This window comes from Lepisma saccharinum, chromosome 7, assembly GCF_977018435.1.
Source record: "Lepisma saccharinum chromosome 7, izLepSacc3.1, whole genome shotgun sequence".
Taxonomy (NCBI): Eukaryota; Metazoa; Arthropoda; class Insecta; order Zygentoma; family Lepismatidae; genus Lepisma; species Lepisma saccharinum.
In genome coordinates, this window is record NC_139235.1 from 23310122 (window position 1) to 23336419 (window position 26298).

General features: G+C 34.9%; 1 protein-coding gene across 14 annotated transcripts in view; it reads right to left on the minus strand.

Moving 5' to 3' along the window:
* Nucleotides 1–26298, minus strand: part of MRP (Multidrug-Resistance like Protein 1) — a 212893-nt gene that overhangs the window by 59259 nt on the left and 127336 nt on the right. For 7 of the 14 annotated variants that reach the window (XM_083125089.1, XM_083125086.1, XM_083125087.1 and 4 more), the window contains 2 exons: nucleotides 25352–25481; nucleotides 19846–20059 (listed from right to left, as the gene is read on the minus strand). In XM_083125089.1, the coding sequence (XP_082981215.1) occupies nucleotides 19846–20059; nucleotides 25352–25481 (344 nt within the window). Of the gene's footprint in view, nucleotides 1–5451; nucleotides 5673–11058; nucleotides 11280–19845; nucleotides 20060–25351; nucleotides 25482–26298 lie in introns of all 14 variants that reach the window. The other 7 variants (XM_083125081.1, XM_083125084.1, XM_083125082.1 and 4 more) reach the window with 2 other exon arrangements.

The window sequence follows — 26298 nt, forward strand, 5'->3', positions numbered from 1 at the left end:
ACGCCGCAAAGTTTCATTGCCTCGGTTACTGGTTTCTTCAGGTTCAAGCTTTGGAACCTCCCTCGCATGTGAGGAAGAATCAACTCATTCGCCAACTCGATAAGAAACATACAGCGTCTGTGACTAACGCCTGAATGGTAATCAGAATGCTGTGACAAGTAGCATGTGTATGCATTGAGAATGCCTACATTGATTACTTTACAGAAGAGGGCCATTGGCCATCGACGTGTCAGTCTTCTGCAGGTGTATGTTTGAACAAGTTTGTCCATGGCGTCCACTCCACTCTTTGTTTGGTTGTAAAACTTTATGATTTCTGGCTTCTTCTTAGAATCATCATCATCAATGTGTATGTCATGATGCATGGTGCTGAGTAGAATGAATTTCTTGTTTATCTTCGGCACGTACCTTACCAGGGTCTCATTCTCATGGAAGGCGAATTGTGATGTGCACGGCTCTCTTGTCTTGATATTGGTAAGTGCAGGTGGGATTTCACATTTGTTTTTCTTTACTGTTCCAACAATGGTTACATTTTGTAACAGGAGATCGTTAGCCAGGTCATGACTTGTGAAAAATTGGTCAGTTGTGATATTTCTTCCAGAGTTCCGCAGTGTGTATCACAGTTTCTTCACGTCATTGCTGGCGAGGTTCTTTTGAACTGGCTCTCCTGGCTGTCGTCCCAAGTAGATTAGACTGTCTTTGACGTCGCACAACCAGAAGATCTTGATGTCGTATTTGGCCGGCATGCACGCATGTATTGCATGAACTTGCATCTCCCATTGAAAGGCACTAACTGTTCATCAATCGTAAGAAAGGTGCCGGGTACCATGATTCTGCGACACTTTTTGATAAAAAGTGTCCAGATATATCGAAATGCAGCCATGTGATCAGTCTCCAGACATGCAGCTCCAGTATGTTCGTCATCAGATCAGAGCAGTCTACTGATGTCTTGGAAACGATTTACTCCAAAGGTTGTTTTGTACACATCCCAACTTCTCTCAGTTGGCCTCGATCCGCGCCAAATACATCTGCGCATGCGCACTTTGCGTTTGCAGTGAGTTATGGCAGGGTGGGTGGTTGTCCTTGAAATGATTGCGTTTAGTTTGGGCATAATTGAACATAATATGTAGAATCAATTTCCCTTTATGAATGTTTTCATGCTGTTTTCAGGCTGGGGCCAAAATGACCCCACACATGTAAAGGAGGGGTATTGTTAAAAAAACGTTTAAAATATAATTTAAAATAAATTGTAAGAAATTTATTTATACATGCTCCTATAGCTGAAGTAGCATGGTAAGATGTCACAGAAAATCAGATTTTTTTATTCAGATTTTATTATAATACCAGGAAATAAACAGACAGTGGGGTCAAAATGACCCCACACATGCATCCGAGGGTTAAAGGGAGAACAAAAACCTTCGACAATAACGTGAACTTGCAAGGTTCCAACATGATAGAAATTAGAGTGAAAAATGCAGGCTCAACCATTAGTGTTTGGCATACCGTGTCATTGCCAACTGAGCTACTGAGTTTTCGCTTTTCTAATGTACAGGGGAAAAAAATTGTTCTGGAGTAATGTTGTCACTGATTCACCACAATGCTAATTTCTTGTATTCACTGCTAACATAACTAATAAAGTATAAAGCAGGCAGTGTGATTTATGGACACCTTTGTATGTATGGAAGTATATTATTGACAGTATATTTTAGTGTTCACAAATGGAAGTATAAATTCTTTACTCTAGTAAGTATGATGTACAATATAAAACACAGAAGTACATATCAAATGTGGTGTCTGAATAAAATAACATATGTTGTTAGAAGTAAATATAGAAATCTTGAAATTATAAAAGAAACAATTCCACAGCTTGTTATTCACTAGTCATAACAGATGTAATGTGCGTATTTTGTATGTGGACGACAATATATATTTTATACACTAATGCAGAGATTTTGTTCTGCCCTGGGGAAAATATGTTATTTTCAAGATTTAAAATTTTGCTCAAATCCCGTGAAATCTGGCTAAAATGTGAGCATTTCCATTTTTGCCATTTTTATACTTAGGTGAAAATGCATATAAAATTATGCCTCATATTTTTTTGATTTTCTATTAGAATAGCTTTTGTTAATTTCTAAAACACTGTGAAATCTAGATTCTCTATTAATAAGTTTTAGCATTTTTATATTTATATGCTTATTGCAGCATTCCTTGTTGCCATATTAATTTATAAATATATAGAAATAATAATCCTTGTAATTTGACACTGTTGATAAGAGTAATAAGTTTTCATTTGTCAATGAAAGATGAATAATAGAAACTGGAGGAGAATTATCATATCTTTTTTTTCTCAATAAAATCAATAATTTCTGCTTTACAAGAATTTTCTGTTTCACTCTATTCCTAACTAACAGTTCTACTAGAAATCTAAAATCCCTACAGCTCAATCATTAAACATGCACACCTCATATTAAAAATAATGAGACAGATTAACTTTATCATCAGATGTAAGCATATATGTGAATTGGTTTATCAGTAAATTTCCCAACAATTTTTGCTGATCTTGATATAACTATAAATAGCTTGTAATTTAGTTATTTTTAAGTCCATATAAACATATTATTCATATGCACTAATTTCGTAAAGTAAACGTCTAAATAGACAGTTTCTTTTTCAAATCAAAACCAGCTGCAGTCACCTATATATATAAGGGAGGTTAAAGAACCATTCATGTTTTACCACTTTATTTGGAGTCGGTAGAATATTGGTTACTGGTATCAGAAAAACATTTCATAGTGATTCATCCTTAAGTGTGTGTGTTCCTATCTCTTAGCCCAGCAGGCCAACTTATGCCCATTCAACTACAACAGACTTTCATATTTTCAGCTTCTGTTATACTGTAGGGATGTCCTTAAAGCACTTTCAATATCTTGCAGAAAAATCATTTTTAAAAATGCACTTTGAAACCTTCATTTTCAATCTTTTCAAATTTTCCTCCCGAGCACAGAGCAACCAACAATGGCCACGAAAGGATGTGGATGCCGATCATATCTATGCACTGCATTAACTGAATGCAACATATTTTCAACAGAAGAAGTGTCGATACCATATTAATATAGCAATAACTGCCTTCACATAACAAACAGCATTCTCATTTCTTCCATTCCCAGCATCACTGCCTTTGGGCTCCAACTTAATTGTTCTTCACGCCAGCCACACGCCAAATCCAACATCATGTGATGCAACATGATGCAATGCAACACAACACGATGAGACACAACATGACGAGTCATTTTATTTGTTAGTTAAAATCTGCTGCAGTAGGTCTACGTCTGTCTCTTATAATATGGGAAGCGAGTAAGAATGCATTATAACGGTTTACAGTATCAACGTGTATGTAGAATTAATGCATCATTTTTTACGATTTGAATTGAATCTATATTTGTATATACTGTAACTGCCCTTGCACTCGGCGATGTTTATTGCAGAAGCCACAGGGGCTATTTAAATAGGATTCTTTTCCCCCAGTTTCCGGTCTGTGGCTGACGAGAATGGATTCGCGCATGCGCATTTTGTTACAAGCTGCTCCACGTGTGACCAAATTCCACGGACATTCGTTATTTCGTGACACACCATCACAAGATGATTAGAGTCAAATATTTTGTGCCATGTGCGGCTGCCCATAAGGGACTAATGTTAAACGAGATGGTTTGCGACAAGAATGACTCATCGTGTTCTGTTGGATCTGGTGTGAGGCTGGCTTTAGGTTTTGTTACCATTTCCTTCCACTCTACAATGTGCTAGTAACATTTTTTAGAAAGCAACATCAACATGTTATCTCACCAGATGAAAAATTACACCTCTGTGACAAACATGCTTACAAAAATCTTTTACAGCAAAATAATACATCAGGACTCAATACCTAGAAACTTCTCTACTCCGTCACACATTGCATGTAACATCTAGTTTCCTTGATTCATATACTAAAATCACTCCATCATTATATATTCATTTCACTCTCACATACATAAAACATATTAGCTTTTAACAAAATCAGAAGCAATACTTTAAAATAAAATGTCAATGGTATAAGAAATGCAAATGTTTAAGATTGCTTAACAGTACGTAAAAAATTACAGTGGCCACTATCGAGTTTGATAACTGCTTGGTAACATCCACATATAATATTTTGTAATTTAAGGTGTGTTCAACCGAAATGCGAATTTGTTAGAAAATTATAAGGGAAAAAATATTAATGAAAGAACTTGTAATGTATCTGTCACTGAATATCAGTTGACACTAACATATTCACAAATACGGCTTTTCCCAGAATGTTACTGAACTTACAAAGCAGAAAATTTAAGATCTTTGCTGCGTTCTTTACAAAATATGTTCGACAATTTTTATGGTAAGGTTCACTTCATGTTCTTTACTCTTGTTTATTTTGCAGTATGGTAGTTTTGTTTCATTGATTTTCTTCATGCAAATTTTTTAATCTCTTCCCTTGTTCAAATTATTTCAAATTCAAACCAAAAATGTGTTATTCTTTTATCATATTCTATACATTTCTGGGAGAAGAAGGCAACTTGTTATGCTAAAATGCTTTCCAAAATTGTATTTACAACCTTATAATTTAGCATGGGAGATTGCACGTCAGGTGACATCAAATGCATGTATTTGTGCATCAACATCTGAATTTTGGATATAAAATATGCACACTAGTGCATGCCCTATGGAGTCTAGATGGGTAGAAGAGGTTTAATTTTGATCCCACGATTTCCTTGCAGCAAATGTTAAAAGGGTTCACTTCGCATGACAAGACTTGTCTGAGCCACATGCCCTTATTACATTACACACTTAAAAAAAATGTTTCCGCAGTTCTTTTGCAAGGTTAGGGAAACGATACACGCAATCCCCAGTGACCTTTAAAAGACAATGTGTACGCAATGTGCACTGCAAAAAATAAACAATAGTTACACAATATGCTTGTTATGTTATCAGGTACTGTTCCCACAAACATGGACACACTGTTTAAACCAAATTTAACGTTGAAAATAAATAAGAACAAAATACAAAAAACATTGATATTGTCTGTCAAGATCTCCTGATCTAAACCACTTCTGAATGGAACTGGGTGCTTCACAAGCACAGGGAATTGCAGATCCAATTTATTTGTACCATGCACCAAGTACATTCATGAAGACTTACAAGCAAATTGCTGATTTTCTCACACCTCTAACTTTTGTCTCCTATTGGAAATATCACAAATAAATCTCACAGAATTTTCACTACAATCATCCACACGTGCACGCATCTCACTCAAGCATGAAATTCGCTAAAAAAAATATTTAAAAAAATGAAAATCCAGTCGCACATATTGTTCTTGTGTATCGTGTCACAACAAACAAACATCATGTAAGTGAACTCTTAATGGATAAAAATAACATAGTTACATACCGAAAAGAAGCATGTGCACCATCCTCGTATATTCATGGGTAGGATCGTGTCCATCACGTCCACATCTCTTGCAAAACGATTCAAGATCCTACCCACAGGTGTAACGTCAAAAAAAGACACAGGGCTCCTCATAATGTTTAACAACAAGTGTTTATGCAGAATTTGTGCTGCTTTTAATGTCCCAACGAATATAGATAGGGACATTAACAGAACAGTCGATACTGTAATGGAAACAAAACAAATCTCCCAAGTTTCAGAATTCGTAACTTCACGTAACACACAAAAAAAGCACACACACACTCACAATGCCTTATCTTCTCTTCATGCAAACTTACTGCAGAAACCTTACAGCATTACAACTGTTATATTAAAAATGGAACTTGCCAGATTTTACAAGTGTCAGAAACAGTCACTAACAACAGTCAGAGCAATTCTTGCCTCAGGGTACCAACACAAGGGATTAAAAAATATATTTATCAAAATAGTGTTATGACGAGCAAGAAAATCACAGAAGTTTAAGCATTATCTTTATAAACAATGAAAGGGTTCCTCCTCATATAGCCAAAACAAGTTCCCTGAAATAAAACTTCGAAATAAATTCATAATACTTTAACATATTAAAGTGTTACGGGTTCTGATCATTAAATGGTGTTAAAAGAAATTAAGGTTATTCAACAATGTTGAAAATATATAAATGAAAATAAAAACATTCCGTATATAAGCTCTAGTGAACGCAGAAGTTAGTTAAAGCAAAAAGAGATGTGTTTTCATTCTGAAATTCTAAGTTTACCAAATGTTTTCAGGTTTTAGAATGAATTTACAAGCAAAATCCTGACTGCTGTGTTCTCCTGGTCAGTGTGTACCCTGATATGGTTCCAGCTCAGGATCAGTGGCGCAACCACAGGGGGAGGGGGTATTGCCCCCCCCCCCAACCTTGGACGGAAACGAGTTCTAGAGGGGGCAAACATTGACGGCCAAGTGTGCCTGCAAAGGGGGGGGGGGGGCAATTACTGCCCACAACTTCAAATTTTATGCAAATAAAAATACTTTTTGTAAAATTTTCTTGCTCGCTTTACTCGCAATACCTGCTTTTCTCGGTATCAAGTTTAGGACTGCAGTTAGGGGACGGCGGGAGTAGACTCTGGTCGCTGAAAGATCTAAATGAATATAAGTTGTAAAATTGATTGATTGGTTTGCGATTTTAAGTCCACTTTATGCACAGAAAGGCTAATCGGAACTGGACCTACAGCTTAAAGTGGGGTCCGAACCACTTGTGCCTCCACCGGGTATCGAACCCGGGACCCCTTGAACACAAGGCTGTGATGTTACCACTACACCATCGGGGAGGCACAAAAGTCGTAAAAGAGAGAATGCATTGGCGTCCCGTGAAATTATTTGCACCCTATTAAATCAATATTGATTTCAGCCTGCAAAAAAATTGGATCCAAAAATTTTCTTGATCGTTTCCCTCGCAATTTTTCATTGTTCTCTGTAATGCATTGTAAATTACCAGACAGAGAAATAAGACTTGTCTTAATTGATTTTGTTTTAAATGCATGAACCATTGTTTTGAGGAAAGGGAGCGTGCACATTGAGACAATTTATGTCATTTTTGCTGTTGGTTTATTGTGAGATGGATGAATTGGTTGTGTAATATATTTAAATAATATATGTTAAGAAACTTTGAATATGTACACAATTTAGTGTCCACGTCGCTCCATGTTGCATAATGTGAAACATATATCGTGCATGAAAGTTATACATGCTAATGTAAAAAAGAATTACAGTATATTTGGAATGCATATATGAAGCATTTCTGTCTTTCAAAAATAGTTTGTGTGCTTGTTTTCCATTATTAATGTGAAATTAGATGTGTTGAAAAAATAATTCAAATAGTGTGTTCGAACACAAATGCTTTAGAACCAACTTCTACCTCCTTTTGCATAATTTACGAGGATAATAACGTCTTTGATACTACTACTACTACTAATAATAATAATAATAATGTTGGTCCCGGGTTCGAATTCCAGCTTGGGCATGGATGTTTGTGAGTGTGGATTCATCAATTTCATCTCATCACTCATTCCCATCTTCGCAAATTAGCCAAAAGTGGCACAAGAAGCGAAGTAAAATATAGCAAATCAATAATAACAATAACAATAATAATAATGTTATTAACATTATTATTATTATAATAATTATTGGTACGTTTATCCTGGTATTTGCCCCCCCAGACAAAAATTTGTGGTTGCGCCTCTGCTCAGGATACACTGAATTCAACACTGCATTCCTTCAGTCAGTCACAAAACACAAAGTGCCTTCTCCTTTGGAGTCCACATTAACTCTCAAGAGTTTTGGGACTCAAGTGTGAAACATCTGGATCTCCTCAACCCCTCAGCACCTGCATGTACATTCTTCAGATTCACTTCCAGTGTAAGCAACATAAAACTTTCTGCATTTCTCTTTTCAACTATGTAAATTACAAAGGCATTAAATGCAGTAGCTTAAGATATGTGATGCTTTCTTTTACACTGGTTCTTTCCTGTTCCAAAGAAATGGATTTCATCATGTTATAATTTCTTCAGGCCCCACCCTCCCCTCCTGATTATGCAAAAAAACAAGAAGTTCATGTATAAATATATGTTAATTTTTTTCACTGACATTGGTGGTCATTGAAGTGTTTTATATGCCAAGATGAAATGTGGCAATGAGAAGAATATAGATGAAAAAATGTGATCAATACAGCAAACAAAAGAAAATATGTTTTGATAAGGGATACTATTTATTTAGAGTCCTATATGATTGAGATGCAATTGTTAACATATTACAAGCTACAACTACAGTTTTCCAACTGTAAGTTTCAAAAGTTAAAAATATTTCCAGCCAAGGAAGACAGAAGAAGTTAGTAATTAGGTGTGAAAGTGTTAAAAAAAATCTACAACTACTGTATTCATTTTCAAAGCAGGTTACAGAACATGAACTGCAAAGCAAGTGTATTATTGTTACAGTTTGCATGCCAAAGCAAGAAGGGCTGGGTCAAAAATTTCATTAAATTTCATCTAGAGAAAATATTCACACATTGACAACCTACATACCTTTCAAAGGACATCAGAAATATTTGCTTTGTTCTTCACATATGGGGAACTATGCCACTCACCAAAAATTCACATGCAAAGAAGCACACTAGTGTATACAGAGGCAAACTAATTGCCTATGTTATGTATGGCCTGCTGTTGATTGTATGAGGGGAGTAATTTAGAAACAGGCATATAGCACCGTGCTATGAAGGCACATTCAGGGGACGTGGGAGTAGGGCCCCACACATTCTCGATCTTGGCCATTTTGGAGGTGATGTGATCAGCATCATGCTCTGGTTACCTTTACACCCAATGGTTGACCCCCGGTACCCATGGATTTGAGGCTGGGTGAGCCCCGGGTCTCCCACATGGCAGTCAGAAGCCGTACGAACTACACCACCATGGCTGCCTTTTGTAGTAGTATAGGATGAGCACTAACTCTCATAATCAAATTACATAAATCTAAGAATATTTTAAAACACAACTTTGATGTAGTGGAATAGTTGCTATGTGACACTTGAGGGAACATTGCAACACAAACAGAATTTGAATTTTACGAGAATGTTTTATTCTAGTTATGGATGCTACTGCTAAATATTCTAAGTGGACAGTTTCTTGCATCTTTCTGATGAGTGGCATCATTCTCTGTGGATTGGATTATTGTGTGGCTGCTACTTTCTTAGTGCTTGCAACCAAATTTGTTTGGCAATGACTGTCAACAAGAAAAACTGTGTGGGCGAAATTTTTGTTTTCTTTTGTGGAGAACTGCAGTTGAAATTATTGCAAAGCTCCAATAAGCCTTGAAAGACAGTGCTATAGCTGAAACCAGGAGCATTATGGGTAAAACTTTGACCTGTGAATGGTTTTTGCAAGATTTAAAAGAACTGAGACTTGACATTTGGAGATCAACCATCATCTGAGACCTTCAATGAGCAGAAATGAAAATGTTGAAACGTTTTTCCAGTTATGTCAAACAATATCATGCAACAGTTCTGCTGAGTCTAAATATCTTGGAAATTATGTGTACATTGTTTTAATTGATTTTATACCAACACTGCATGGTGATTGTTGATTTTGTAATTACACGACTGCTATTTTACTAGTAATGATATTTTAAAGCTGAACTCTAGCAGATTTATATGGTATATTTGTTGTTGTTTTAAGTCCACTTTATGCACATGTAGGCTAATCCAGACTGGACCTACAGTTTAATGTGTGATCCGAACCACTATGTCATGTGCCTCCACCAAGTATCAAATGGGATCCCTTAATTACAAGGCTACGTTACTGCTACGTCATCGGGGAGGCCCATGGTATATTTGAAATGATCTATTAATATATAAACCGAAAAACTTTACATTCTTGCACTGTACACATGGCACAAATGTAACAGTACACAAATTGTCCATCAGTTCATTTTTTTTGTTCTGTGCAAAGATAGAGTACTTGGAGAAAAGTGATGGCAGATAGGGAATATCACCTTCTCAAGCTTGAATATAATTCCCTCCCTTACGCATGGATAATAAGATGAAAAAGAGAATGACAATAGCAAAAGGCAATTTGTCCTGACTGTACAAGTATCACATCAGTGTCAATTGAAATTGGTATCAATGTTCTTCTTGAAGGTTTGCATAACCACTTCTTGTACATGCAAAATAATCTCTCACAGTCATTTTTAGTGTTTTTTATTTGATTGACTAGCCATGTGAGATTGTGTTGTTGTACGTGTAGCTTGACCAAGTTCTGGGAAACCGGAACGAAATGTCGCAGAGAAAATCAAATAAAAACGACTAAAACCAAATGGGTAAGATATTGGTATAGATATTGATTCAGCCCTGAATTAAATACTGCAAAAGTAACAAATCAGCTAACATATTTCTCACTTTTGCACTTGTACAATAAAAATCAAGGAATGAAAAATGTGGTAGAAAATTAATATACTGGAATAAAGTACTTACATGTGCGCAAAACTGAGCTATCAACGTTCTCTTAATTTCGGATGTCACTGCCACCATGCAGTGGACATGGGAATTAATAGAACTTTGATAAATGAAGTGTTATTGGCTTACCAGGCATGTTAATTCAGTGTTAGCGTCCAATGTTTCAAGCACATGTATTGCTCTCATCATTCATTAGATGCTAACACTGAATTAACCTGTCTGGTAACATCAGAACAGATCACATTGCCATGAAAGCGAAAATTTCTCTTCTCAATAAAATCAGTTTCACGGATAAGTACTTTATTCCAGTAGATTAAAAAATGAACTTCGAAAATTCGCATGTGAGATTTGGTCTCACCCTTATGAGCCACACATGTGCCAATTAATGTCCACTTACAAGTTGAGTAGAGAACGAACATTCCTTCCCAATAACCAGAAACAATTTACACATCATGCGCAACATACATCAACACGAAGAAGGGTTTCAACAACACAATACGCTGTATTAAATCACAACACACAAACACCACACACCACATTCCACATGAGCGTAAAAAAAAAATGCATGTAAAAGCAGAAGACCTTCATACCGAGAAGAAACAGTTTAACCACGACCTCAGAATCTGCGGGAGAGTGTTATCGGTCACATCCACGTCTTTACTAAATCGATTGACAATGCGGCCCGATGGAGTGGTGTCAAAAAAGCTCATCGGACTCTTCATTATCCGGGCCAGGATTTCGCAATGAAGCTCTCTCGCCGCGATGAGCGATCCCACAGCAAGCGTGAGAGAAGCTGCCAGGACGCTCAGTGCTGAAACATGCAAAAATTCATGCAGTGCATAGTGTATGAAATTAGTGAAAACATTACCAGAAAGAAACTGAAAAGAACGTCAAATGTATTAGTGCATAAAAAAGAAAAAAATGTTAGCCAACCAAAAAAGTAAAAATAAAAAAATAAAAGGCCTTTCACCAAGCCAAAAACACAAAAAACACCCTATAATTAATGTTATTAGTTCTTTTTTATTTTTTAAATAAAGTATCTACACGACAAGTAAGTATTTATGGAAATTGGCAGCTACTCTCACAGAGCTTTCATGAGCTAAATATTTACAATATGCAACAAAAGTACATAATAATAGTTTGACAAATTTTGAAGAACTGAAGTATTGTCAGTATTAACACATATTGTTTCTTTGTTCCAGAGTAATTAATTGATTTTTTTAAAAAAAGAACTAACACATGTACTAACAAGAAATGCAAATTATTAACTAATGTTGCATGCAATTATCAAAAGAACTACACCAAATAAAAAATAAAGACAATGGCCAGCTTTAATGGAATAAAAATGATTTTCACATTAAAATAATAAAAATTAACTGTTCATAGCTTGCAAAAAAATTGTTCACGATGCTTCTCTTTGCTGAACACAGACGTGAACAGGTGCACATTTTCTGCCCCGCTACACCTTATGCATGTAAATAACAACCAGGAACTAACTTCCCTCTCCCTTAACTCTCAACAAACAGTGATTGCTTGATTTCACTTCTATTTCTACTTGGAACCTTTCTGCCACCTACATGCTAGGGAGGCATACTCTCAAACACAGTCCTAACTTCAATCTGCCCAATGAGGTTTGTTTAGTGGTCAAGAGACTTTGACTGAGAAGGTGTAGCATAATCATTAGTCTTATAATTGGAGGCTGATATGAATGTACAAAACATACAAAAATATGAAACACACTGTAAACTGAAACCAAAGTAAAGCACAACTTTTGGTGGTGTGTGTACTTAGAAGTACATGACCTGGCAGTTGTGATGTGACTATCACTCTATTTTCTGGCACGTATTGCTAAAAAGGATGGCAAGAAGAATATGAACAATATAAAAGCTCATAGAAATTAATAGCAATAACAAATAAGACTGAGCATATACTGATCCTGATGTATCAGTACCAGCCTATACCAGCAGTGTTGGTATTCCATACTATCAGTTCAAATTTCATCACAGAAACTGGCAGATGCTTTTCCGGAGTTTGGGAATCTTGCAGGGTCCACAAAAAAGCCACGTGACACCTTCACGGACTCTCAACATTCTGTTACACAAGTGTATGGTTTTCATTGTTAGCCATATTGAGTGGAGAAATCAAATTCGTTATTAATTAATAATGTGTGGAGTTATGAATATTATAAAACAAAACTCTGATAGATTGATATGGTATAGTTCCAATTAAAAAGTATGAGGGATGATCGGGAAAAAATAATACAAAGCATGTAAATTCCAGTAAGTATTTATTAGACGAATACAAACGCTTACGTGAAAGGATACTTCATACACTACTTCTCAACATAGTCTTCTTCATGGTTCAGCCATTTATCCAAGAGCTACACGAGGTTCATGACGCCTGTCTCATAGAACTTTCATGCGAGTCCGTTTGTATTCGTCTAATAAATACCTACTGGAATTCACAGGCTTTGTAATCTTTTCTTTTCGATCATCCCTCATATATTTTCAAATTAAAAAAAAACTACTTGTAGTTGTTTCAATTTTGCTGTACTGGTATCAGAATTAGTGAGAGTATCAGCACTAGTAATGCTATCGGGTAAAAGTGGTATCAGTTCACAACCAATAAGAAATTAATTTTGTTATCACAAATGATTTATAGTGTGTACAATAAGAAACTACATGCTACCTCATACTTTCACATCTAGTATTACATGCATTCATGCTTCACCTGTGCAGCTCACATAATGTATTAGAAAAACCTAGATACAAAATACAGTGAAATAGTAATATGGCCAACTGGCAAACTTATCTCCAAGCTGTGATTAATCAATTGATATCAATTAATTTGTGCATGCTAATAATGGCAACCTGTTACTTTTAAAAATGATTAGTGACATACGTCCCCAGTTCTGTAGTTTTCTTATTCTTCCAACATAAAATTAAAACTAATGCACATTATTCAGAAATATATTTTTAAACTTGCAGCTTCTTTTTATAAAGCAAAACTGAGCAGAGCTGTATCATATTGCATATATATACAGTAGGGATGGGACGATATGAAATTTTGGCCGATACCGATAAAGTACCGATATAAAATTTACCGATAACCGATATTCTACCGATCCGATATAAAATTAGAAATGGTGCTTGAAGTACATGAAAGGTTCACTGACCTTCTTAAAAAATGTGTGTTTCAAAGTGACTGCAGTGCAAGAGAAATTGCATATTTAGACATTTACTTTTTAAAAAAGTAGGGCATGGAGATTATCCATAAAAATTAAAACAAAATGGCAGAATTTTGCACTAAACTATCCGATATTTATCGATATATCGGATCGGTAAAATAATCGGTAATTTTACCGATAAACCGATATGCCTATATCGGCCGATACCGATAGAGTACTGATTAATCGATCCCATCCCTAATATACAGTACTATGCAAATGTTTATATTTCATTGAGCAAGGCTCAGAAGTTGGTGGTCAATTTTTTATCTGGGACTTGGAAAACAAGGCTTAATATAATAGCAGTTTTCCTTCAGTCAGAACCAGAAAGCATAGTTCTTATTTTGAAATTTTAGTCCTTCTTGGGGGTTATTTTCAGTTTTTATTGCAGTTTTATAATTTTTGAGGTTTCTTAACTGCACTCTGCTCCTTCACAATATCCCCCCCCCCCACTTTAGTCATATTATGTTCTTGCAAAATCTACTTCAGAAACCCACTTTTTATCTTGACTGAAGGTCAAAGAGAGAACAGGTGTAAGAATGAACATAACTATTACACAAAGCTTTAGGGCATACTGTATGCAACCTCCAAGTCAATGAAAGAAGTATATACAGTGCAAGGTATGTTCAACATACAGGGTGGGGCAGAAAAACCTGGTGATATTTTAAATGATATAAGACAATATATAAAAAGAGTTCATCTTTATTCATGAGCTAGCCTTACAGCCATATGTATGCCATTATTATTGAAAAAAAGAAAATTATGATTTATACCAACATTAAGTTCAGAAAATAACATCTTGCAAATGGTGTTTCAACAATGAAACCATGGTGCGTTGTGTTCAACAGCTCCATGGTGACTGAAAAGGCAGCTAGTGAGGAGGGAATCCCCACAACCTCCACTCACATGACCCCACCATGCGATGCAATAACAACACAACAATCGGCAGGTTCTTTTCTTTCCCAGAAAAGGGAAGTTTCAGCGACTGACTCCAGCAGTGTGTGGACCAAAATGGGTGCCATTTGCAAGATGTTATTTTCCACACTTAATGTTGGTGTAAATCATAATTTTCTTTTGTCAATAATAATGGCATACATATGGCTGTAAGGCTAGCACATGAATAAAGACAAACTCTTTATCATTTACTGTGTTATATCATTTTAAAAATCATCTGGTTTTTCTGTCGCACCCTGTATAACCAGAATTTTGCGATAAAATCTCCAGTGATATAACCATGATGATAAAACAGTATGATTGTTCTACTTGAGTCCCCTGTATGATTTCAAAAGCAGTTGTTAGGTGCTAGGGATGTGACAAAGCTGAAAATTTACCGAAGCCGATGTACTCACCGATAATTTTTGGAACTGATACTGATGCCGATATTTAACTGATTCCGATACATTAAGATTATTCAACAGAAATGGGATGTTATTTTCAGCATGTCAAAAATAAATTTGCTATGTACATCTCTATTGCATATCATACATATATATTCTCAAGAGATGTGAATGTACATTTGCAAAAAGTGGTTATGTGAACCATTAAGAAGAACATAGATTCTCAAGAGATTTAAGATTAGTACACAAGCAGTGCTTTGAAAAATTACTTCCCATTCTTAATGTTGTAAATTTAATGCTGGCAAATTCAACTTCAGAAACACGAGTTTTGGAAGCACTTCTGGAAGTAATCTACTTCTTCTCTTATCGCAAATCTGTCCAGCAACATTGAACACTCATTCACTGAATACTGATGCAGCAGGTATGCCCAAGTATTTTCTCACCACTTGCTTCACGTTTGGATACTCATTTTTGCATTTCCACTACAACAGCGGATGCTTGTCATGTGGACTAGTTGGTTCAGCAATGTACTGTTTTATTTCTGATTTTGAGGTAGGTTGATCCTCTAAATGAGAGTTTGCAATAATTTTATTACAAAAACTCTACAATGATGAAGAACCATAACCTAATTTTCAATAAATCTTACAAAACTAAAATTATTAGAAGGTAAAACTCTAGTATTATCTGCATTTTTGCCAATGCCAATACCGATGTGTCAATTTCTGCCAATTTTCATACATCTGTAATCGGCTTTGGCACATCCCTATTAGGTGCACATGTAGCTGTTGGTTGAAGATGAATGTGGCAAGAAAACTGCATACAGTAATGAACTTAAAAGGAAAATAAGATAGTGTATTTACGGGACAGGGTAAGACCATAGTTGGATTACTCTTTTTCTTACAGTGATATGATGAACCTTTGGGATTTACAATATCAAAATTCCCCAACACAACTGCAAGAACCAACTTGTTACATGAGCTTATGGTAACGGGAATGGATATTTGTATTTCCCTTATTTTACATCACTGTTCTGCCAGTTCTGGCTAGTTGCAATGATGCGGATGAATGATGATTAGAATGATGAAGAGAGATAAAGAAACACCCATCCACAGGCCAGGACTTGATTGCAGAATCTTCAGTGCTGACATGGTTAAGTCAATTACTTACTGTGCTTGGCCCCAAGGTGGCAGAAAATAAAATAATGTGACTGACGAATCACAGAAATACATGCCTTAATGACGACTCAAATCCAAGATTTTTATAGTTTTTGAGAATACAGTAAACACTGACCATCTGCAATGGTTCCCGAAGAGGTGCAGCATGAAATGCAGCATGACTGAATACATTATACTGGTCCATGTTCAATACTGTTACACTAAATTGGACACTGCCACAAAATCACTTAAAAATTTCAGAGGCTGTCCCTCATTTATACCTTTAACTCCTTTCTATTGGAACTAACTTTCACGGATTTCAGATTATAGAGTTATCCAACGGAAACTTCTTTTTCTTCTCCCTTCTTCTCTATAACCTCGTGGATGTCTGGCAACCTCCTATTGTTTCCATCTTATTATGGTATTATTATTTGTTTGTATTGAGGAATGCCTCGATGAAAAAAGTGTAATCATAAAAATTTCATTTTAGCAGTTTCTGTTGAACTTCTGTAGAAATGTTTGATGCTCAATAGCTAATTAAGCAATACATTATGGCAACAATCACCAACAACGTAGCTTCTCAGTGTTAGAATAGATATCAGGAGCTTCAAAGGACACAAAAATATTCAACTGAATCAGTCATATTATGACCTATGATCATAAAGAAAAATTCACCTAAAACCTCATTACCAATGATTAGAGGCATGCATATTTGTGTTTAACAAAAACACGAAATGTGAAATAACACATTGTAATGTTAATTTTTCATGTTTCTGAAAGGTGTGAGGTGCATTTTCCTACCCTGTTTTGTCACGAAATGATGCGAAATAAACTGCAAAATGCGAAATAGACTCTTAAACACGAAATTTACCGTTTATATACCGACGCGACACTTTCTGAAGTCTGAAGTATCCTGTGAGTTATGCAATTCACGGAAAATTTATTAATTCTGTTGTAAATATTTCAGAAGCAAAAATGGACCCCTTTATACAGGAATAAACTTAATATCCAGGTAATAATTTAATGTGCTATTAGAAGGGATATGTTCATTTTGTGTAGTAAGTGCAGTTTTTAAATTAAATTTGGGATTACATTCACATTTTTAAAACCAAAACGTCATTTTATATACTGCTTTTTCACCGCTATAACAGCGAAATTTCATTTTATTTACCGCTCTTGAACCCGAAATTTGCTGTTTTTGTACCGAAAATTTGCTTTTTTATTTACCAAAAATATGTGCCTCTACCAATGATATAGCTAATTTGATTTGGTTTATTTTACTTCGCATTTCTGCCACCTTTGGCTAATCACGAAGATGAGAATGAGAGATGATATGATGAAGATACACACAAAGAACACCCATGCCCAGGCCAGAATTTGAACCTGGGACCCCTGGCATGGTAGCATGCTGTGATAACCAATCTGCCATGGAGGCCAGCAATATAATAACGAATTAATTGAAAACGGATGTTGCAAGTTAATCACAAATTAGAAGCTTGCCTGTAGCTTCAAGGGAATTAATTATTCATTTATTTTAGGGCTGAAGCGATACTAGTGACATCGATTGGAAAGTATAGGCTGGGATTTAATCACTTTCTGGAGTCAAGGTGTCTTGTGGGATCTGCAAAAATGCTGCGTAACACTTTTGTAGAAAATAAATTTTCTGAAAAATATGCAAAAGTATCCTAATTTTTGTAACAACATGGCATAGATATTGTGATAAAATGATTATCGCAAGTGAAATTATGAGTATTTTAAAGTAAAGCCATGGTAGATGATTTGACACAGTTCCAATGGAAAACTTACAATTATTCTGAACTAGTTTGAATAGTTACTGTTTTCAAGTATCAGTATTGGTGGGAAATGATAAGATTATCTGTAGTGGCATTAGTATTGGTTCAAAGAGGTATTGGCTCGGCCCTAATTCATTAAGTTTCCACACAGTTTATTGAAGCTTAAGAGTGGAAAGATAGCTTTCAGAGGATCGTCCTCTGACCAGCACAAAGAAACCAAAGTTCAAAATCTCCTTTAAGCAAATTTGAAAGAAAAATCTAACTCCAATACAACCACAATTCTCAAATTATAGTAAATTCAATTCAATTCAATTTTCCTTTATTAAAGGGTGAGGTTCAGCCTACGGCTGTTCTACCACCTAACCCCGAAATGATAACTAAGAAATTATGAATATTCAGTTTTAAAATATTTAGTTGTGATGGGACGACTTACTGGATAAGTAATGAATAATATTGGTTTTCTGCAGGAAAAGTTTTCAATTTTCATGTTACACTTTTTGTTGTATTCAGATAATTCTGAAGGACTGCCACCTTCATTAACACAGATTGTGGCATCTAGGATGGGGATGGGTGCACTAACACCATGGTCCTTCAGATTAAATCAGACAATGAAAATAGCAGTGTGAAAATATGAAACTTTACCTAGACAAAAATTTTGACCGTTTAATGTACACTACCATGAATAATGGTTTTATCCGTGTACATAAATGAATATATATATATATATATTAAAAAAAATCACATTGTCATAGCTCTAATATTTAGCTTCGCTTTAAGTTGCAACATTAACCAGTGTTAAGTCAATGATTTACAATTCTTAAATTTAATCCAACTCTGAACAGAGAACAAAACTTTAAAAAAAAAGGACAAAAATAAGTAGACTAATTGCAGAAACTTTTCTTAAAATCAGCTGGAAAGGAAATACTCAGAAAGGAATTAGAAAGATTGAACAGTTCGCAGCCTGACTCGCAGAACAAACTTCAAGAGTTCGCAGGCTTTTTAGTTTTATCTTTCTCCTTTGGCATCATCACAGATACAAGTGTTCCCATCATGAAAAACAATATTTGTTTATCTTTCTTGGAAATAAAGTAATATTTGTTAATGTGGGTATACTGGGTTAACAACTGCAATTGAGGGAACTATTTCAAACTGAATCTGTTATTAAAATATCTTACTGATGCAGGGAGAATTAGTATTGAATATCAATGTGACAAGATAATTTTTTGGTACAATATCAGCTGAAAGCGACACATTGGGATCTGTATAATTCTGATATTTTACTTTCAAAATTTTGATCACAAACAACATATTGTTCTAGTTTTGTCAAACAATAAGGCAGATTGTCCTGTAAGCAAACACCTAATAAATACGTTTCTGAAGCTGCATTCATGTAATGATTGTAAATCTCATAAGTTTATTCCTCCTCGTAAATGTGTGACAACTGTACTAGTGTAAAATACAGGGTGGCCACGAAGTTGCTTTCCCCAATAAATGAAGAAATCAAATACTTGGTGAAAGCGACTGTATATAAGGATATTTTTATTACACATTTCTTTTTTAGTATTCTTATTTTTGCCATACTGAAAATGGAATTGCATTTCTGTTAAATATTCAGGTATATATGAATCTGTAAAAGATTTGTCCGATCACTGATATTAAGTTTTATCTGAAAAGAGATTTTTAGAGTGGTTTTATGTCAAGATGTCCACAGTTTAAAAGTCATACTAGTTTCATACAATCATGCACAGACAAATCATTCAACTCAACCTATCTTGCATTACAGCAAAGCTTTAGTAATGTTGCATACATGTTACATTTTTGATCATCGTCACACTAATGTAGAGAGAAGAAAAATTCAAAAACGTACCTTGACCAATGCCCAAACCACCATACACACCGAGATAAAGATCACGTTTTACTGGGTCTTGAGTTCCGTTTATCGACGGCACATTTGACCATGCTGACAACCAAACATTCGACCCAATTGCGAACCCTTGGAAAATTATGTTTAGAGCAATCGTAGAGGTGGTCAGAAAAAGTCCAATTGACTTGAGGTAGTGTTTGTATACTTCCCATTTCACCTAAAAAAATGAACAGTGTAATGTCACTTATAAGCTGCAACAAACTCCAACAACACTTGACCAACATCTTACTGATTATTAAAAATAATAATGTTATATCAGTACTGAGGTTATCTGCACAATTCTTGGAATATGGGGACATAAGCCCCTACAGAACTAATTTAAACTTGTGAATAAAGATAATAAATATTTTCACTATGTTTAAAAATATTTTTCTATTCAATTATGAATTTGAAACCCTTGGGATATGCAAGTTTGCCTGGCCATGCTCATGTTTGAAGTCAGTAAAAGTTTTACACTGCAGGAGCAATTTTTAAGGAAATTGTTTACGATGTTTTCCTACAAACATTGAATAACCCCCATGGGCATAATTTGTATTTGTGCCTGTTGATATATATGTGTTATACACAGTAACCAGGAGTCGCTAGCATCTGTTCATGACAGTTTCTAATGTGGAAATGATTTTTGAGAAAGTTATTTTCCATTACTTATCGTGCAACAAATACTGATGGTATGGTTCCAGTGTGACAAGAGGTGTGTAATCAAGGCATTCTGGGTACTATTCCTGATGGAAGCACTTCAGCATTTTGGAGCTCACTTTAAACTGTAGGTCCTGTCCCAATTAACCTATATGCGTATGAAACAATTCAAAAAGCATATTTAACTAGGGAGCGGATTTTTAGGTAAAACATCCCCCCCCCCCTTGTTTCAGAAGTCGACCAAGCTCTGTAGGAGTGCTGACCATATGGCTGCAATGTAATCTGTGAAGCCTGACTTTACATAAAAATGCATAATTTTACCTTTAGCACATAAAAACATCTTTCTAGGCAAAGAACATGAAATAGACATTGCAGACAAAATAAAGTTCTTATATTCCTTGTGAAAACGCACATTTTGAAGTTAATGTATAAAATGGATACAATCCTTTGCAATAAATCAAGATTTATTGAAAGATGGATGTTTACCAAAGAATTTGTGTTTGCTATCCGCAAATCTAAGCTTTTTGTGTGGTGTGATAGAAAAACTGGAAACTTCCACAGAACTGCTCTGCGAAACACTGAAGACAATAGTGAGGCTAAAAGAAGAATGAACTAACTCTCTTTCAGAGACCTTATGCAAGTGCTAACAGCCTGAAGGTTGTTCAAAAAAACATATGGGGTACCAAAAATCATGTAAAGTTGCTTAGGTTCTTAAGTGTGGATGTAATTGGTGGTACAAGTGTGCATGATAACACCCATTTTAAATATGCACGTCTGACTAGGTGTGATGTGGAAAGGTCATTTTCAATGGACCATTTGGTAATGTGCTCCGTTGTTCATTGTAATAAACAGAATAAAATAAGCAACTAACATCTTGCTGCAAGGAGGTCTCTCAAGGACCATGACAAAATTTAAGTACAATCCCCAGTTTTCAAGGTGAACTTTCCATAAATTCAAGCAATGTCTTCTCTATTTTAACTACTGAATTACCGCTTTGGGTAAATCCATGTCAAATCACCCAGTACATAAACATTTCATGTTATGGATTTGGCTAAATTTTGGTATACTTATATAATTTTGGAAATATTTTTATTTTTCATGTTGTCGGTTTTTGAGTTATTGAAATTTGAAAATTGACAAAATTGCCCAAAAATCGCTCACCGCTGAAACTTTAAATACAATTTGCAAGAGACCTGTTTCAACTACAGGGCTGGGCATGGTCTCATTTTAAAGCTTATAAAGAGGGCTTTCATTTGATATACAACATGCAAAGTTGTTACAAAATTTTATTTTACAATTTCCAAAAAAACGAAATTTTCAAAAATTTAACACAATATTGGTACACATCTACTGAAGGTTCAGTCAATATTTCAAGATGGTATCTTTTTGGTGAGTAGATTATTGGACTGAATATTGCATCTCGTAAACTGAAACTTGATCAGAAAGCAGCTGTCATTACATCAGAAGAATATGCAAGGAAAATCCAAGAAAAAGATAAGGAAATTAAGGAAAAACAGCTTGAAAAAGGACCTTACACCTCCTTCCCCAACACAAATATATTAACAATATAGGGTGACCTGGGGTAATTATTGGACACAAATAAATATTGGACAGGGACCAAAAACCATGTTGTATCATAATTTGTTACATCAAACCAACCAACACTTGTTAATTGCATATCCAGCAATGCTCTGATTAATTATTGGGATGAGATTAATACATTTTCTCAAAAAATATATCAATAATCCAAAGCGCTTGAAAAAAATGGTTTTAACTTTTTTCAAGTGAGACAAAATTGTGTGTTTGTTTTCCTTTACTTGATCTTAAATTTTGTAATGCCCAGTTTTGGATATGTGTATGAAGATTGTTTGTGCTGAAAAACACCATTGTAGGATGAACAGTAACAGCATGACATGCATGTTTAGTTATGGGGTAATTATTGGACACATTGGTGGACATGCTATGGGGTAATTACCATATTTACGCGTGTATAGTGTGCATGCGTGTATAATGCACACTCTGGTTTATCTGGTTTTGGATGGGTAAAAGTGACAAAAAATTATATCTCGTATATAATGCACAGTATAATCAAATTTCAAGAAATGGCTTTCTTAGTTGTAGGTTGTAAATCTGTACCTATTCAATTGCTCATTCCTTCTTTTTCAAAGTATATATTTTCTTTTCATGATTAATGTAACATTTATACGAGGCACATTCAGGACCTTCCAAATAGCAGTTAGCAGGACAAGATCTCTTCCCGTAAGGAATTTACACACTCCATGTATGTCATATTATTTGGCCAGTAATACATTTTAATTTTTATTATATTTTTCCTTATGATTTCTTTCATCCAAAGTACCATAAAAATCAGAACGTTTCTTCATTTTTTGATGAACTTATTTCAACCGCATTTCACATTAGTGTCATTATCTTGAATGGAATACTGTTTTCATATTCAGAAACTGCAGGATTTAAGCTTTACAACAATATATAACATGATAGGGTTCCGTAAACATGAAAAATCAATGCAAGTGTCCCAAAATCATGGAATGACCCTGTACGGTTTCATGTTGGCTGTCTGAATTATTCCGTGCATAATACGCACCACAGTTTTTGGGGTCAACAATTTTGGAAAAAAGTGCGCATTATACATGAGTAAATACGGCATTGGACAGCTTGATTATTGGACTGCATATTGCATCTCGTAAACTGAAACTTGATCAGAAAGCAGCTGTCATTACATCAGAAGAATATGCAAGGAAAATCCAAGAAAAAGATAAGGAAATTAAGGAAAAACAGCTTGAAAAAGGAAACAAAGGAAAACTTCGAGAAAAAGCAAAAAAAGCAAAAAGGTTGATTGCATTGGAAAAAAAGAAAGAAAGCAGATCCGGTAAAGAAAGCTCAAGAGAAAGCTTTATGTAAGAAGAATGCGAAAAATAACCCCAAGAGTTCTGAACAAGCCAAAAAGAAAAATAGGTTAGCCCTACATACACCTATTTCTTCAGATTCTGAGAGTGAAGACATGGATGAAACTGAATTACAGGACTAGACAGATATTTCTTTTGGCAAGTCTGATGATGAAACCAGTGTACTAGCATAATATGGGAAACATACACCATGAAGTGTTAAACAACTGAAACTTCACATTCAGAGTGTGAGTGAACATACTACGATACAAGTTACTATTATTGAAAAGTACAAAATATGTTTTATGAAGACAAACAAGAAACCTCAGACAAATTACGTAGCGTTGAAATGAAATTTCTCACATGGTTTGGAGACAATAGGTACTGGTGGCTATTGCAACCACAGATTGAAATTGTGAAAACACTGTACATGTTTTATGGTCCTGTGCAAACTGTATCAGTTAATTCATTTCAAATAACTTGTAATGATGAAGTAAGGTCCATCTTTCAAAGTATCTCTAGACTCAGGAATGAAATATTCCCTACTCTGCAGTCTGATCGTGTAATTATTGATGATGATGTGGAAAGTGACAACCTAGTGCAAGCCTATAGCATCTCAATATGCTTTGTTGCAGTGTGTTTGATTAAAATACATTTTTGCAATGTTTGTAGGCTTACTTGAACTAAGAAGCTGTCTGAAAAGTTTCAATTTTTCGAAAGTTATGTATTTAGTTTTTAGTTATAACTGTATTTAGTTCTAATTAGTTCAGTTAGTTAATTGTAGTTTGGTGACAGATAGCACCTCAATATGCTTAAATTTACTTGTTATAGTTTGTGTGATTAAAAAACATCAATCTTTGTACTTAAACAAAGTAGAAATTATTAAAAGGTTTGCTAATTTTTACTAGATTTCACTGTTAAACATTTGTAACAGCAGTCATGTGGTATTCAGTAATTATTCCACACACAGCACCTATAGTACACAATATTCTCCAGCATTTACCCTCTGTAGCTCATCTCTGTACTGTGCAGAACAGATTGAAAACTACTGTCCCACAATTACCCCAAGAGCGGGGTAATTTTTGGACACAGTTTTATTCTTTTTTTTTTGTACTCCTGAAAGGAATTAGTAAATTTCAACAATTGTACCAACAGATATATCAAACTGAAAAAAAAAAACTGGCTAGAAAAGTACATAAATGTGGGAGCTATTGAAAAAGTTTTGATTGTTATCCAATATTTACCCCGGGTCACCCTAAAGGGTCTGTGTGATTCCACTATGTTAAAAAATTCTCATTCAATTTAATTAAACAGCATATATGTTCAAAAGTGTGAAATTTAAATTTGATATTTTCACATACTGAGACTTGAAATACATCTGCAGGCACAAGTCACAAATGTTATGGGATATACTAAATATTGTTAATTGTATAAGTTTTTCAAACTCCATCTTATCTTGCATTAATCTTCCACCTGTCAGATAGATTGTTTTTCAGACACTAACAAAGTAAACAGATTGAGAGAATTCAGTTTTATTTTCCTTCCTCGAAAAAATAAACTGTGAAAAACTTGTCTCAAGGCATTTATACATATGTATAAATTCAATGTGATTTGGATTAATAGAAGTTGCAATTTTTAATGTTTACAGAGAAAAATTCACGCAGAATTCCCTGAGCCAATAATTCATGCATGATTCCTGGAATTCAAGGAATTCCCAGTAAGTAGCCACCCTATGCTGTCACTGGTGAGTATCTATTTATTTGACAATCTTGAAAAAAAATATTCTTTTACTTTTAGCCACATATTCCTACTGTTTTTGGAACATAAAAAATTAATATTTTCCAGTTTTTTAGCACCTAAAAATCCACTCCATAATTATATACCAGCAGTTGCATTCCACTACTCACACTTCCTGTTTCAGCTTTCTCAACTTCAATCAGCTTCTCTCCGGTAGCCTTCATCTGGGCAGGAATGTCTTTAGAACTTGTTCTACGTCGAAGGCTTCCAGATTTCTCTGTACTATCAATGGATCTTTGTCTGCAAGAAAGAAGCAACATCGTAATAGGAACAACTGTCTGTATCAGCAAACAAATCAAAATCCAACAAGCAAATCTGACAAATTGAATTCAGAGCATTCTCAGTGAAACAGCTGAAGAAACAAACACAATGCTCTACCCAGGATTCAAATCTGGAGCTTCTGGCTAAATAGTGTTTGTTAACCACTCTGTCACAGATATTGGCTATTATTATGGTTATTATGTAAAGACTAGGGTTGATACTGTTGGCTGATGCTAGTGGTATCAGTATTGGAAATTATCAGTTATTTACAAATACCTACCAATGCATTTCCATCATCTTGTCTTTCATGGAGCCTGCAAAACTACCACATGACATTTTCAGTCTAATTTTCCTCGAAATTATTCAAAATATGAAGTTTTAATTTATTTTCCACCAGCATTGTGCAGATAAAATATAATTTTGTTTACATACCAGGCATTTTCATATTTTTATGTAATTCTTGAATATTTTAACACAAATTGATGTGAATAATTGGAATACAATAGATACATAAAAAGATAATCAATATTTTGAACACCTTCTAATTGTTACAATTTTCAAGCATCATTTATAGGTAGGGACATTGAATTTTCGCGATGCGCGAAATCGCGAAATGTGAAAAAAAAGATTCAATTTTGAACATTCTGCACGTAACTACACCCCAAATGATGAAATATGTAGGAGTTTTATTCGCGAAGTAATGCGAAATGTGTGCTTTTCCACGAAATGAATGCTTTTTTGTGAAATAACCATGAAATATCATCAAATTAAGTAGAAAACACGCAAAAACCGCCAA